Below are 13,327 nucleotides of genomic sequence, written 5' to 3'. Positions count from 1 at the left end.
CGGGAGACCCTCTCTGAGAGGTTCAGGGGAGGAAGCTGTTCACTGCCCACAGCTCAGAACTCATGGAAACCTGCTGAAAAGCAAGGGCTGGAAAGATGGAAAGAAGTCCTATATAAAGCCTCACGGTGTGGCTATGAAGAAGGGAGGAAGAGGTCAACCCAGATGGCTGCTCACCTGGCAAAGCCAGCCTGCCTCCAGGCTGTGGGCAGGATGCGGTCCTTGACTCACATTACAGAGGAGGCAATGGGCCTGCCAGCGTGTGTCGGAGGGGGGAATCTGGTAAAAAGTCTCTGACTGGTATTGCTGACTTGATTTGGGAACTAGATCAAATCCAATCTGACGCTGGGTCCCTTGTTCTCCCAAGCAGAGCAGTAACTTAAATGCTTGCCGAGCATCTAAAATCCTCGGAGCGTAAAGTCACAAAGAGCAATTGGTTGTCCTATCACCGCTGAAAGGTAAACGTAGCAGGACATCTTGAGCATCCCCTCCCCTCTTGATATTCTACCTCACCTCAAAACAGGACATCACCCTGATGTAACTGTCGAGGCCAGAATTGGGCTCACACCTCCCCTGGCCGCTCCTTCTCAAACTGCCCTTCCATGTGCAGAGCTGTCAGCTGCTGGGGGGTAGAGGGGGGAAACAGTGGATACGAAAGAAGGTAGATGAAAAGACTGCTCTTGTGCCTGATCATCTGCTCCCTAGTTCCCATGTGCCCCAGAAGCAGCAAGGTTGATGATCCTGTCTCTTCCCACAGGAAGATGAAGAAGCGCTATGTGGTGGCCGGAGTCCTGACTGCAGCCCTGCTGGGGCTCATCTTGTTCCTGGGACTCTTCTTCGGGCTGCGCTCTGACTCAGGGGACACGCACACTTATAAGAGGGCGGCTGTGGCTACAGATGCGGGGCAGTGCTCGATAATTGGAAGGTACCCGCTAAGTGTGCTGTGACTCTCATTAGCTCTGACAGCTCTTACACAAGACAAAACCGTTGGTTCCCCAATGTCCAGGTGCGAGCCTGGCAGTGGCCCAGCAGAGATAACCTCTAATCTCTATGTAGAAAGAGGAGGCCATAATAAAACCTGGGCTTTTACCATGCCTGACCAATGTTACTGCGTTTGCTCAAAAACAGCACAGCAGGCAAAGATTCCCTAGATGCATGAACAACGGGAACAAGAGATGCTTTTCAACCTCCTTTTAAAAATGATTTATCAAGCTGTCCTCCAAGTTCTAGGTGCAAGTGCTGCAGATTTCAGGCTTCTCAGAGAGTTGTTATTTCTCGTGTGTAATGAATGTGTCTGGGATGCCTGTCCCCACATGTACTTTGACACATCTCGGTGTTTTCAGGCTAGTTTGGATGTGTCTCTAATGAGGGCTGATCTGGTCTGCACCTAGACCATTAGGATCTGTTTTCTAAGGTGACAGAAGCTCAAAACTTCCTATTCCTGAGGAACCTATAGACTGGGTGTGGACAAATGTGCATTAGAGAATCCATCATAGCTGCTCTGACGAGATGAATCCACTGCTCAGAGACACTGTAACATGTCACCATACGATGCCTTCTCTTCTGCTGCACAGGGACATCCTTCAGCAAGGTGGATCAGCAGTGGATGCTGCGATTGCAGCTCTGCTTTGTGTAGGACTCATGAATGCTCACAGCATGGGCATTGGAGGGGGCCTCTTCTTTACCATCTACAGCAGCACAGGTAAGGGACAGGGCCATACGCATCTGGAACAGTTTGAGAACTGTTTGTCTAAAGCAGGTAATTTATCCTACCTGAGTGAAGGTAAAAGACTGACTCCCACAGCCTCTGGGGGAACGTGCTGTCCTCAAAACAATTGTCAAGAAACTGGCTCACATTGATCAGATTTCTTCAGCAGAGACCATGCCTGTGTGTTGAGGCCGGGGCTAAACATCATCTTCCCTGCTCTGTCATTAAAGGCAAAGTGGAAATCATTAATGCAAGAGAGGTGGCTCCAAAAAGAGCATCGAAGGACATGTTTGGGAACAACACACAGCTCGCTCTGAAAGGTATGGCAAAGGCTGTTTCACTGCTTTGAGGGGACCACATAGCTCCAACATTAGCTGCTACTGACATGTCTAAATTAAGAACATTTCTTATGATTAGGTTCTTGCATATCTACAGGATTTCTCCCCTAGAAATGTCCTCTACTTTACACAATCTGCAAATTCCATCCTAACAAGGAAGCTAAAATTAATGTCCTTCAAACTATTCGGTCACCTCAGCACTTTCCGCTTTTCACTTCATGAAAATGCAGGTGAATCCAAAGCACTGAGTATGACCTGTTCTGTATCTGCCATCTTTCCACCTCTTTGGATAAATCTCTGGGGATCAGCTTAGTTCTTGTCAGTTCAAGTGTCCTCCCTAAATACCTTATGTGGTGGCTTCAACTAATGGCTGTGGGGCTCCAGAGAAGTAGTAGTAATTTTCTTTCAGGGAAGTATTTTCTAATCAGAAATAGAAAGAAATACTAACTAGTTCTCTTCGTGGTCACTCCTCTAACCAAGGAGGAACAGCACCTTGGAGGGGGGTTGAGAAGTGTGTTGAACTTCTGGGACATGCCAATAAAATCAGGATTGAAGCAAACTGCTGCATCACTATGCAATGTAGTAATCAATCTATTGCAATTGTAGTTACAATGCTGCAGCAAAGTTTTTGGCTTAAGTATGTACGCAGTCTGTGTCCTCTTATGGTAGTGTGTACTCTGAAGAATTGGAAACTGCGGGCAGCTATGATAGCCTCTGTGTTCTGAGCAGCTTTTCTCTGGTACAGAGCCTACTGAGGGGAAATGACCCAAAAACTTGATTTACCAGCAAGAGGATAGAGGTGTTTCAACAGTCTAGAATATGCAGGCGTAAATGTCAGAATAATTCCGTTAGCATCTTATGCATAAGATGAGCTGGTCATAGTATCCGTAATCCCTGCCTAAAACCAGGGCTGACAGAGAAGCCTGCTCTACCTCCTACTCCATTAATCGCTTTCTTTTCTTGCTATGGAAGACTAATACATTCCTTATCTGCTCCAGGAGGACTGTCCATTGCTGTTCCAGGAGAAATTCGTGGGTATGAACTAGCTCACAAACGTCATGGCAAACTGGCATGGAAAGATCTGTTTCTGCCCAGCATCAAGTTGGCAAGAGAAGGATTCCCTATTGGGAAAGGCCTTGCAGCAGCCATCAAATCAAGAGAGGAGTCAATTGAAAGCAATCCCTCACTGTGGTAGGTAGAGCAGTCTCCCTGTCATAGGTAGAGCGGCTGCTGTTCTGTGCAGAGAAATTTGGGGTAACTGCATCCTAGCTGAAAAGTCTCTGTATTTGTGTAATGTGGGATCTGTGAGGAGTGTGCCTCCCCTGCAGTGACTGTACTTACTGTACCTGCTGATGCTATTCCAGCTACCTAAAGGTGCTAAATCATGTGGCCAATTTTAGGAATGTTCAGCCCTGACCTTTAAAGGGAGATAAATTCTGCTTTTAAAGTCCGTTTTTCTGAGCAGAGGTGGAATTAGGGTACATGCTGGGATGAATCTGTCAGATGGCAATGTATTTTCTGAATCCCCAGCTTTTCCTCACGCTGTAAGCGCACCAAGCTAATCTTACCTGCGTTTGGGGCAATTGCAGAGTCTCCTTGAACACCTCATCTGCTGTCAGGCAGTAGGAATTAGGATCATCTCTTACTCTGCAGTCAGCCTTCCTCAAGCAATGCCTCTGACCATCCACTTCTGGCAATGACTATGAACATGAAGGGTTTTAAATGCTCCTCCACTTCTTCTTCCAGTCAAACCCTTAGTATCTATGTCAAGCCCTACAGGAGATCGTGCTTAGTTCTCTCCTTTCCTTAAAATCTCTGCCAGCTGCACGTTAGTTTCCAATCCAATTGGGATGTACAGCCTGGGCCTATCTCCTGTACTTCCATCTGGCAGGTCCACAGCAGCACGTTCAGGATCCATGACGAGGGAGCTAGAGAGGAAACTGTCTACCTCAAAGTGCTCTGACAAACAGGGATCAAAACGCATTCTCCTGGACTCACTGGAAGCTTTGAGCCTCATAGCTTCATAGTCTGTGCTCTGAACTGAACTGCTTGAGTTCAAGGAATGTGGCCTCTCCTGGGCATCTTGAGGCAGTTGTTGGCCCCTTGGGCAGGTAGGGAGGATGGCCTGCCTTGGTGAAAAAGATCAACACTCCCTCCTGCAGGCTTCACTGAGCAATTTCTGAGCGATGTGGAATCCCAGGTCAGAAACCACTGTTCATTTTTATGTCCCGGTGCAAAGATATCGGGATCCCTGGGGCATGGCTCAGGCAGTTTCTCTTCTCTCCAAGAAGCCTCTAGCATGAACACTCAAATACTGTGTCAGCCGGTACAGGTACACATAGTTTTGAACTTGTCTCTGAGATCTGATCTTCTCAATCTCCCTTCTCTGTTAGCGAAGTGTTCTGCAGAGGAGGAAAAATTCTCCATGAGGGCGATATCGTCAAGATGCCTAAACTGGCCAACACGTACGAGACTATAGCCAGTGAAGGAGCAGATGCCTTTTACACAGGAAGCCTGGCGAAACAGATCATCGATGACATCCGCAGTGCAGGTGAGAAACAGGACGCCTGTCCAAAACAGCGTGAGGGACCTGGCTGCTGCGGCTCAGCATCCAGGGAGGAGCCGGTGACCTGCAGAAGCCTTGGAAGCAGGTCAAGCCTGCTGCCTGAAACGCGGCCTCTGGGATCTGTGGCAACAGGACACCCAAGAGAAGCCGTTAGCGCTTTAATGGATGCATTTGAACCTCAGTCAGGAATGGATAGTATATACTGTGCATTTCTGTACCATGTAGTCTAGCAGGTCTATGCGTTTCTGGATGTGGCGTAGTAGATACGTGCTGTTTACAGAGCCTGAATCCAACAAGTTTCTACCTAAAATGTTACATACGTGGTCCTGTAAACTCTGAGCTTATTTAATCTCTCGATGCCACTAGATGGTGGTAGTATCCTAACCTTACTAGTTGGCATTGGCTAGTTTTAGTGAACCTCATGAGTAAGTCATTTACTGGCTTTATCTGTGATGGTTAATTACCGCCTTCACCCTTCTGATAAGAAAGGCAATGGAACATACAAATTATTCGCTTGTGGGGTAGCACAAAGCATCTGCACCCAAAAGCTGCATCCTCCTCCTGTAAACGGGACTCTCAAGGATGTTTTGTTACCTGACGTTGCTGGTGTCCTTTGTAAAAAAAAAAAAAAAAAAAAGGATCGCCAGATTTTGGGCTGCCATAAATCAGCCCAACTTCAAGCTTAGGCTATCTGAGCCTCAGCTAGATCTATCGAGGAATAAATTAATCTCCTGTGCACCCATCTTTGCTCTCATTACCTTGCGACTTTTTGGACTTGTCCGTGTTCCCTCCTGTCCTTGCTGTGAGGCATGGTGATGGAGTATTCCCTCCTCTTCCCACCAGAGACCACATAAACCCACATCTATATTCTCCTTCTCTTTTCCAGGGGGCATTGTCACATTGGATGACCTGCGGGACTACAACGCGACAGTGATCGAAGACCCCATACAGGTCACACTTGGAGAGTTTACCCTCTACACGCCTAGTGCCCCCCTGAGTGGCCCAGTGCTAGCCCTCATTTTCAACATACTGAAAGGTGAGAGTGCCACTGAGCAGGGCCTGACAGGCAGCAGGAGCTAGGAGAGCTCCAAAGACAACACCTTTTTTGTTCTGGGAGCTGGCCCTCCCTTGGTAGCCACCCAGCAGGTCAGAAGTCTGAGACCCCCAGGAGGGATCAGACGTGCGGGAACATTCCTCTTCTGCTGTAAAGTCAGGATGTCACATTCCGACTTGGAATACAGGTGCGAGGGGAAAAATATGTCCCCGATTGGGGCGCTTCCCTGATACCTGCATGGGTGGAAATCAGTTTGTACTTGAGGCTTCCTTGGAAAACATCGCTGCAAGTACGAATGCTGCTGGTGACTCCCACAGTGCTTAAAACTATCAGAGCTCCTGTGTTCTCCATGAGGAGATAAGGACAGTCCAGCGACTGCATCTCTGGAGAGAGTGGGCTTCGAGATTATACCATTTGACGCAGGTTTATTAGCAGTCCATTGACCATGTACTTTCCTTTGTGTTCACAATCGCTTGTCTTCTGTTGCCAGGATATAATTTCTCTGCTGACAGCGTCAAAACCATGGAGGAGAAAGGTCTGACTTACCACCGCATTGTGGAGGCCTTTCGCTTTGCCTACGCCAAGAGGACTTCACTGGGAGATCCAAAATTTGTCAACGTTACAGAGGTACCTGGCAAAAGCCTTTTCTTTCTGCAACACCAAGGTTGGCTGGAACATGGCTTAAAGTTTTTGGGTGACTAAACTTTGTCAGGGATGCTCTGTGCCACCTACTATTGACAGGCACTGAAATATCTCTGAATCAAAACGTGAAGTCCTATGTGACTCATGGCTGAGCTGTGAGGAATATAAATGGAGGAAACCTTCCTGATGTAAGGAAAAGCAAAATCCTCAATTCACGAGAAGTGTTTGAGTATATTTAGGGCTAACCCTCCCTGTTTTCATAGTGTTTGAAGCCTTATTCACTAGGTGCCATTCCCAGTAACCTTGTGGCTCTCTAACCACCGTCCCGCCTATAGTAAATGGACCAACGGATGGGAAGGGGTGAGGCAGGAGCCCTGCTTTTCCCAACTTCACACTTTGTGCTTTTACTTCCGTGACTCTGCAAAAGCAGCAGGATCTGAGCCCAGCCCAGCTTGATGGACGCAAATTTGCAACTTACAGAGCAATGACCAGACCTTGCCTTGGCCTAGTCCTCTCAACCTGATCCCTTTCCTCTCATCTCTGAAGCGAGTGTAACACTGCTTGCCTACGCCTCACAGCAGTGTTGAGGACAGCTTTCCATAGATCTACGGTAATGGATGCTGATTAACTTCCTACACAAAGGGGTGCATTGTAACAGCTGCTTCTGTGACTGCTTAAAATGCTCTTTGGTACAATGTCCATCTTTCAAGAAGGAGGAAAGCCCCTGCTGGAAAACTATAGCCTCACTGCTGGGATTTGCCATTCTTCTGTGGTCTGAAGTATTGGATATCAGCCTCATAACTACATGTCTCTTAAACTTAATCTGCTGAGTAACTGCATTGGATTTCTCTGACAGGCGATCAGAAACATGACGTCCACGTTCTTTGCGGATAGTCTCCGGAGGAAAATCACAGACAACACCTCCCATCCAGTTGACTACTATGAGCCAGTATATTACACTGGAGATAATGCCGGTACATCCCACCTCTCCATTGTGGCTGATGATGGCAGTGCTGTGTCCGCCACCAGCACCATCAACCAATAGTATGAGCTCAGACATTACTTCCATGTAGGCCTTTGCCATCTTCCTAGTCGTGGTTCTGTGGTTGGTATAAAACATCACTGAACTGTCGTCTCTCTGGTGGGGTAGTGATGAGTAGCACTGTTGGTAGGCGCTTCTCCTGCTGAGCTTGCAGGTCAGTTCTTAACACCGAGGCCTGTGTGGTTGGGTCAGAGGACAAGATGCGTCCTCTCTCATGCTGGGTTCGCCCACCAAGAAAATATTCACTGCATCTAGATCTTCCCATAAGCAGCGGTATCGCTGCTGGCTCTGATTTCCCAGACTTCTGGAAGGAATTTGAGCTAATACAGCTGGCCTGGAAGTGCAGTGTTTGGCTTCGAGTGCTGTCAGGAAGAGCCGTGTTCTGCGCGTATGGCCTGAAGCCGGGGGGTGAAGATTCTTTTTGTCCATAGAAAATGTGTCCAGCTTGACAGATCTAAGAAAAACCCCAATCATTCCCAAACGTGCCAGCCTTTGAGCTATGCTGCCTCTGAATGGAGTGTAGTACTGCCCAGCTGGAAGGGGAATTAGTTGTATTTAGCTGCTGTGCTGTTTTTCCCCTTGGGGTTCTTGCAGGGGAGCTACACGGCAGGGCTCTGGGCTGCCTTTCCTCTTTGTGTAGTTGTGTACTCACGGCATAAACCGCTTCCTTCCCCCAAGGGGTGACAGAATGTCCTTTACAACAGGAGGGAGTGGAGAGTTACTCCAATCAAATCCCATGTTTCACATTGCAGTAATTCACCTGAAGCTCTTTCTGGATTTGCTCTGGTTTTGACATGTCTGCGCCAACTTGTTTTCTCTAGCTTTGGCTCTGATGTACGATCCAACGTGAGTGGAATCATATTTAATGATGAGATGGATGACTTCAGCTCACCTAGCATAATCAATGGATTTGGGATCCCTCCTTCTCCAGCAAATTTCATAGCACCAGGTAGCTGTAAACTACCTTCCTGACTCAGTCTTTTGGCTCTATCTTGCATACCAACACTGTGGTGCCTGCAAGGTAGGCTGCAACACGTCTGCCATCAGGCACAGATCTGGGGCTTTCTGCTGAGGACAGGGATGAAAGCGAGTCACCTGGCATCCCTGCCAAAAGCACACAACCAGCCGCCTCTGGTGCACCCTGAAGGAGGAGAGGTTGTCTCAAGAAAAACTCTTGTGTATGCCTCCTTCCAACAACCAGAAATCCTTTCCCAGGGAGCTCGGTGCATGTCAAATTAAATGACTGAGGGCTGCAAAAGATTTCTTTGAACTGATTTAAGAGGGAGGCAGCAGCAGGAGCTGACCGCAAAGTGCTCGATGGCACTGTCCAGCCTTCTCCCTGCGCTGCCTTGGGAGCTGTAGGGCAGCTTTGGATAGATCCAGTTCGCGTACCTAACCCGAGCCATCTGCCTTCTCCACCGCTGTTTCCTGCAGACCCATCTCACTGCTGCTAAAGCAGGCTGGGATTCTGCTACCCTCCTGTACCCCACGCTTTGGAGAGGCACAGGGAATTGAAAGGACGGGAAGGGAAGTCCCGTGGTGTACCGGAGGCAGCTGTATCACAGACAGCCCCAGCCGGGACAGCACTGTGGAGGAAGGCACCTTCAGCCTCTGCGTGAAGGACCAGGGTTAAGCTTTGCACCGCAGGAGCAAGGAGGAGATGGGTACAGGGGATAGCGGGATCCCCAAGGGCCAAACAAGACATGTGAGCTGAGTCAGGACGGTGGATACTGAGGCTCTGGGTTTAGACGTGGAGCAGGAGCTGGCGGTTTTTAAGCTGCAGGTGGAAAGCTGAGCCTCTCTTGCATCTGTCTCCCCAACAGGTAAACAGCCGATGTCCTCTATGTGTCCCTCCATCTTGGTGGATAAAACGAAAAAGGTCAAGATGGTGGTCGGTGCTTCTGGAGGAACAAAAATAACTACAGCAACAGCACTGGTATGTGACGATATGGGCAGACTGGGGACGAGGCTGAGGCAAAACAAGGTGGGGGGAGAGGCAGCATTTGGGGAAAAGGGCTCAAGTCTCGACCTGTGATGTGACCATGGCTGTGGCTCCCTGTGGTGGGCCAGGGGTCTGAAAGGGAGGTTCCTGCCCGGCCTTCTGAGGGCCAGACCTCCAACGCCAACTCCTGCCAGAGCTACAAAGGGCGTGCTATTAAATTACTTGCTCCGGTGACTCCGGGTCTTTTCCTTTGGCAAGCTGTTCTTGCCACTCGTGGAAGATTTGTGACTTCGGTTTAGCTTTGTCTTCTGTTCTCTGGATCTCCACAAACTAGTCTCTTTATCTAGTTTAGAGCCATTCCCATCCAACATCCAACTTTGGATGAAAGTCACACAGAGAAGCTAAGTAAGAACTGAGGTCAGGCATGATGTCAGGCCATCTGACAGGCAGGCAGGCTCTCTGTGAGCTGCTGTGGCAGCCACTCAAATGCCCAGCTAGCCCAAAAGTGATCGCAGGAGAAAGCTGTCTCCTGTGCCAGCACGCACAGCAGTTCAGAGCGCCGGGATAGATGTTGCTTTCTGGCTGAGGTAGAGGAGAAGTCTCCGTAAAAACTGCTACAAGCAGCTTTCGAAGACCTTAATCTTGAGGCTATTTTCACTTGCCAGCAGCCCCAACCTGCAATTTAAGCATGCAGAGATGAGCCAGGTTTAAGGAAACCAGTTGCACAGTAGCAGGGGAAGCTGTAGCTGTATGTTTGCCGAGGTGACTGCGGTGTGTCTAAGCCTAGCACTAGCTTAATCCTAGCAGCATAAATCCAGCTACAATAGCTCGAGGATCTGATCCTTTTACTACGTTAATTTTAGTAACTCATGGTGCCTTTGTGGGGGAATCCTCCTAAGCGTATACAAGCTGACTTGCTGCAACATACCTGTGTTTTGCTTAGCCAAGAGAGGAACTGCTGAAAGCAGGAGGAGCCAGAAACTACACCTCTTATGTGCTCTGGCAAACATCCTTCAGACATCTCTGCCCACGTTGCCACAAGGCCTCTTTGAAGACAAGTAACTAACGTTAAGGCTTTTTGCTTCTCACAGACTATCATGAATTCCATCTGGTTTGGTTATGATGTGAAGAAAGCAGTGGAAGAGCCCAGAATTCACGATCAGCTGTTTCCCAATATCACGGAGCTTGAGCAGCAAATAGAGGAGGTTTGTCTAGCTAGAGTCTGGGGTGTGCGTGAACTTCTTGCATGGTGCTGGGTTCCTAGTGTTGGGAAGGCATGCGCTTGTGGAAAATCATGAAGCTTTGCCAAATGTTCCTAGGTAAGCAGTATTAAAGCTGGCACAGGTCAAGTACTGGGTTGCAATAAGCTATTCAAAGTGTACCTTTAGGCTCAGTCACGTGGGTTTGAAGCTTAGTGCATTCAGGCGTGACCTACATCTTGAAACTGAGGGTATATATCTTCTTGCAATGTTGTTTGGCTCAAAGGACTTGCAAAACAGCAAACCACATCAGGGCCCAAACTATTTAGCAGTCTAAATCCAGTGACCCTCAGGAAATTCTTGTCCCGTTGTGCAGCCTTCCAGCTGAATCCTGAAGCAGTGGCACAGAGCTAGCGAGGGAGGATGCACAGAGGGACTCAAGAACAAACTTGAAAATATTTTCACAGTAAAGGTCTCTGTGCAGCGCTGTCAGTCTGAGAGCTGATGTCAACATCTGCCTCGCTCTGCATACCGCTTGCCTGAGCTGGCAGCTTCATTCACCCGGAGGAATTACACATCCCAGAGGCCTGAGACAGATGCAGTCTTTGTACATATTTTGTCCCATATCTCTATATTAGGGAAAACGCTCCTGCGTAAGGCAGTTTTCTTCACCAAACTATGCAGAAGATCCTCCTTTACTAAGCTTCTTACTAAAGTAACAGCTGAGGTATCTGCCTGTACTGGGAAGGATGCCCTGCTCTCTACAAGTCCTGTGTTTTCCCCCATTCCCAAACAGGATCCATCCGTTCTGGCTGTTAGTGTATGAATATCTGAGGCAGAATGCTCTGTGACCAGGAATAGTATTGGTAGCCCACACTGAGCACCACAAATACCGCATCTTCTCAATTCCACCTCTTCAAAAGCAGGTCATCCCAGAAAGCGAAGGGAAGAGGAGGAACAGCATGTAGTTTTAGACCCACCTGATACAGGCACTGAACGCTTGGGTAGTCACGGAGGATGCAGGTCGCAGACTACAGCACGCGTGCAGTTTCTCTCTCCTGTTGTCCTCATTCACTTCTGCGTTCCAGGGTATAGAAGAACAGCTAAAGAAGAGAAAACACGATACCACGCGGGTGAGTGGCGGTGCAGTTGTGCAGGCCATTCTCAGAACAGATAAAGGATGGGCTGCAGCCTCCGATTCCCGGAAAGGTGGCTTCCCTGCAGGATACTGATGTGGCTCGGCTCCCTTTTTCAGTGGTCTAGTGACACTGAGGTGTGTTTGGGGGGAAGATCCTTTAGGTCTGCGACTCAGGGACTTCTCACACGAAAGAGAACAAATTTACCTGTGGTTCTATTGACAGAGCTGGGACAGTTCTCTACAGCCATGACCGCAGTGCCTCGTGCCACAGCAGTTTGCTAAGACAGGCATGTCTGCCAGGACGTGCAGTACTTACTTGAAGAGCCTGTTCTGCCTTGAAGAGCTTGTGCCCTGCCTCCTCTCCATCCCGTGAAGACAGGTTGGGTACCCAGAGTTTGTGAAGAAGGTCCAGCTCGCTCAGCTGCAGGAGGTGTTTCCCCTGCACAGCGTCAGCTCCCTGTCACCGCTAGAGAAGAGTTTTGTTTCCTGTTGAGTAGATGGGAGTTACAGGACTCTGAGGACTGGGTTTTGTAAGTGACAAACTAACAGATCTGTGCCATAGCAGGAAGCCCAGCTCTAGACTGGGATACGCCTTCACAAACTCACCACTCTTTCTTTTAACAAAAGATGCTTCTGCTTTTCACTTCAGTTGATTATTGGAGATGAGTGGGGAAATGGGGAAATGGCTTCAAACTTTTTTATATTTCTGTTGAGAAGGTCTAAAGGGAAGATGCTACCTGTAAAACTCTGAGCACAACTATAATAAATAAATATGGAGTCACACATTTTTCTTGCCTGCACAGTTGCTACTGTGAAAAGGGATGGTGAGAGTCTGCATGAAAGAAGCTCTCCTGAGATTTTTCTCTTTTCTTCACTCCTTTCATGAAGCTATGAGTTAAAAAAAAAAAAAAAAAAAAAAAAAAAAGTTAAATATCCCAAACAAGCTTGTTTTTCTCCAGTTTGCTTTTTGCCGCATCATACTGCAGGCCTGAAATGCCAGAGTCTGAGGAAATGGCACATCTAAAAAAGGGCACACTGCAGCTACTCTTGTTTGAAGGTAAGTTACCATTAATCAGACAATTAATGACCTCTCAGAAATCCATATCTGGTACGGAACAGCTAAGAGTGTCTGTACCTACGCGTGAGGGAGTTTTGGTGTTCACCTACCAGCATGGACATCACATCAGATAAACTTAGCCCAAGATCAAACCCCAATGTTCCAGGATGTTGTCAAGCTCTAGGGATGTTTATGAAATCCTTGAAACACAAGTAAAACTAACTGAACTCATCTGTTTGGCTTGTTGAAACTTCCTGTCAGTTTCTAAGAACCTTAAAATACAGAATGCATTGAAGAGAAACTGAAAGGCTGAAATTTTAGGCATCAGGCACCCTCTCTTTCCCAGTAGTTTCTGGAACTGAGACAGTCTAGTTTCAAGGAATAAAGTGATAGCTAGCTCATGCTTAAATCAGAGAGTCATGACTTTGACATATATATTTGCTTATATCACTTCCACTAAATGAGTGGCTTTTACCAAAAGTTGCCTGGGGTATGCTCTCTGCTCCTTTTTCCTGAGCTGTTACTGATGATGATGGGTTAGGTGCAGCTAAGGTGGTGACTGTAAATAACCTAGAGTCATTGTGTTCCTTTAAGAATGAGATCGGTTTGGGGCCAAACATGTATCCTTTCGTTGCTGAACTGAA

General features: G+C 47.9%; 1 protein-coding gene across 12 annotated transcripts in view; it reads left to right on the top strand.

Moving 5' to 3' along the window:
- Window positions 1-12,411, top strand: part of GGT1 (gamma-glutamyltransferase 1) — a 66,979-nt gene extending 54,568 nt beyond the window's left edge. For 10 of the 12 annotated variants that reach the window (XM_030025828.2, XM_041126099.1, XM_030025826.2 and 7 more), the window contains 12 exons: window positions 755-922; window positions 1,572-1,699; window positions 1,936-2,025; window positions 3,042-3,234; window positions 4,437-4,594; window positions 5,496-5,645; window positions 6,154-6,290; window positions 7,162-7,349; window positions 8,169-8,296; window positions 9,171-9,283; window positions 10,381-10,494; window positions 11,577-12,411. In XM_030025828.2, coding sequence (XP_029881688.1) covers window positions 759-922; window positions 1,572-1,699; window positions 1,936-2,025; window positions 3,042-3,234; window positions 4,437-4,594; window positions 5,496-5,645; window positions 6,154-6,290; window positions 7,162-7,349; window positions 8,169-8,296; window positions 9,171-9,283; window positions 10,381-10,494; window positions 11,577-11,720 — 1,707 coding nt within the window. In that variant the 5' untranslated portion in view covers window positions 755-758 and the 3' untranslated portion in view covers window positions 11,721-12,411. Of the gene's footprint in view, window positions 1-367; window positions 456-754; window positions 923-1,571; window positions 1,700-1,935; window positions 2,026-3,041; window positions 3,235-4,436; window positions 4,595-5,495; window positions 5,646-6,153; window positions 6,291-7,161; window positions 7,350-8,168; window positions 8,297-9,170; window positions 9,284-10,380; window positions 10,495-11,576 lie in introns of all 12 variants that reach the window. The other 2 variants (XM_041126097.1, XM_041126098.1) reach the window with 2 other exon arrangements.
- The last annotated feature ends 916 nt before the right edge of the window (window positions 12,412-13,327 follow it).

Source organism: Aquila chrysaetos, chromosome 9, assembly GCF_900496995.4.
Source record: "Aquila chrysaetos chrysaetos chromosome 9, bAquChr1.4, whole genome shotgun sequence".
Taxonomy (NCBI): Eukaryota; Metazoa; Chordata; class Aves; order Accipitriformes; family Accipitridae; genus Aquila; species Aquila chrysaetos.
The sequence above is the reverse complement of the archived record's forward strand: the minus strand, read 5'-3'. Positions and strand labels throughout refer to the sequence as shown.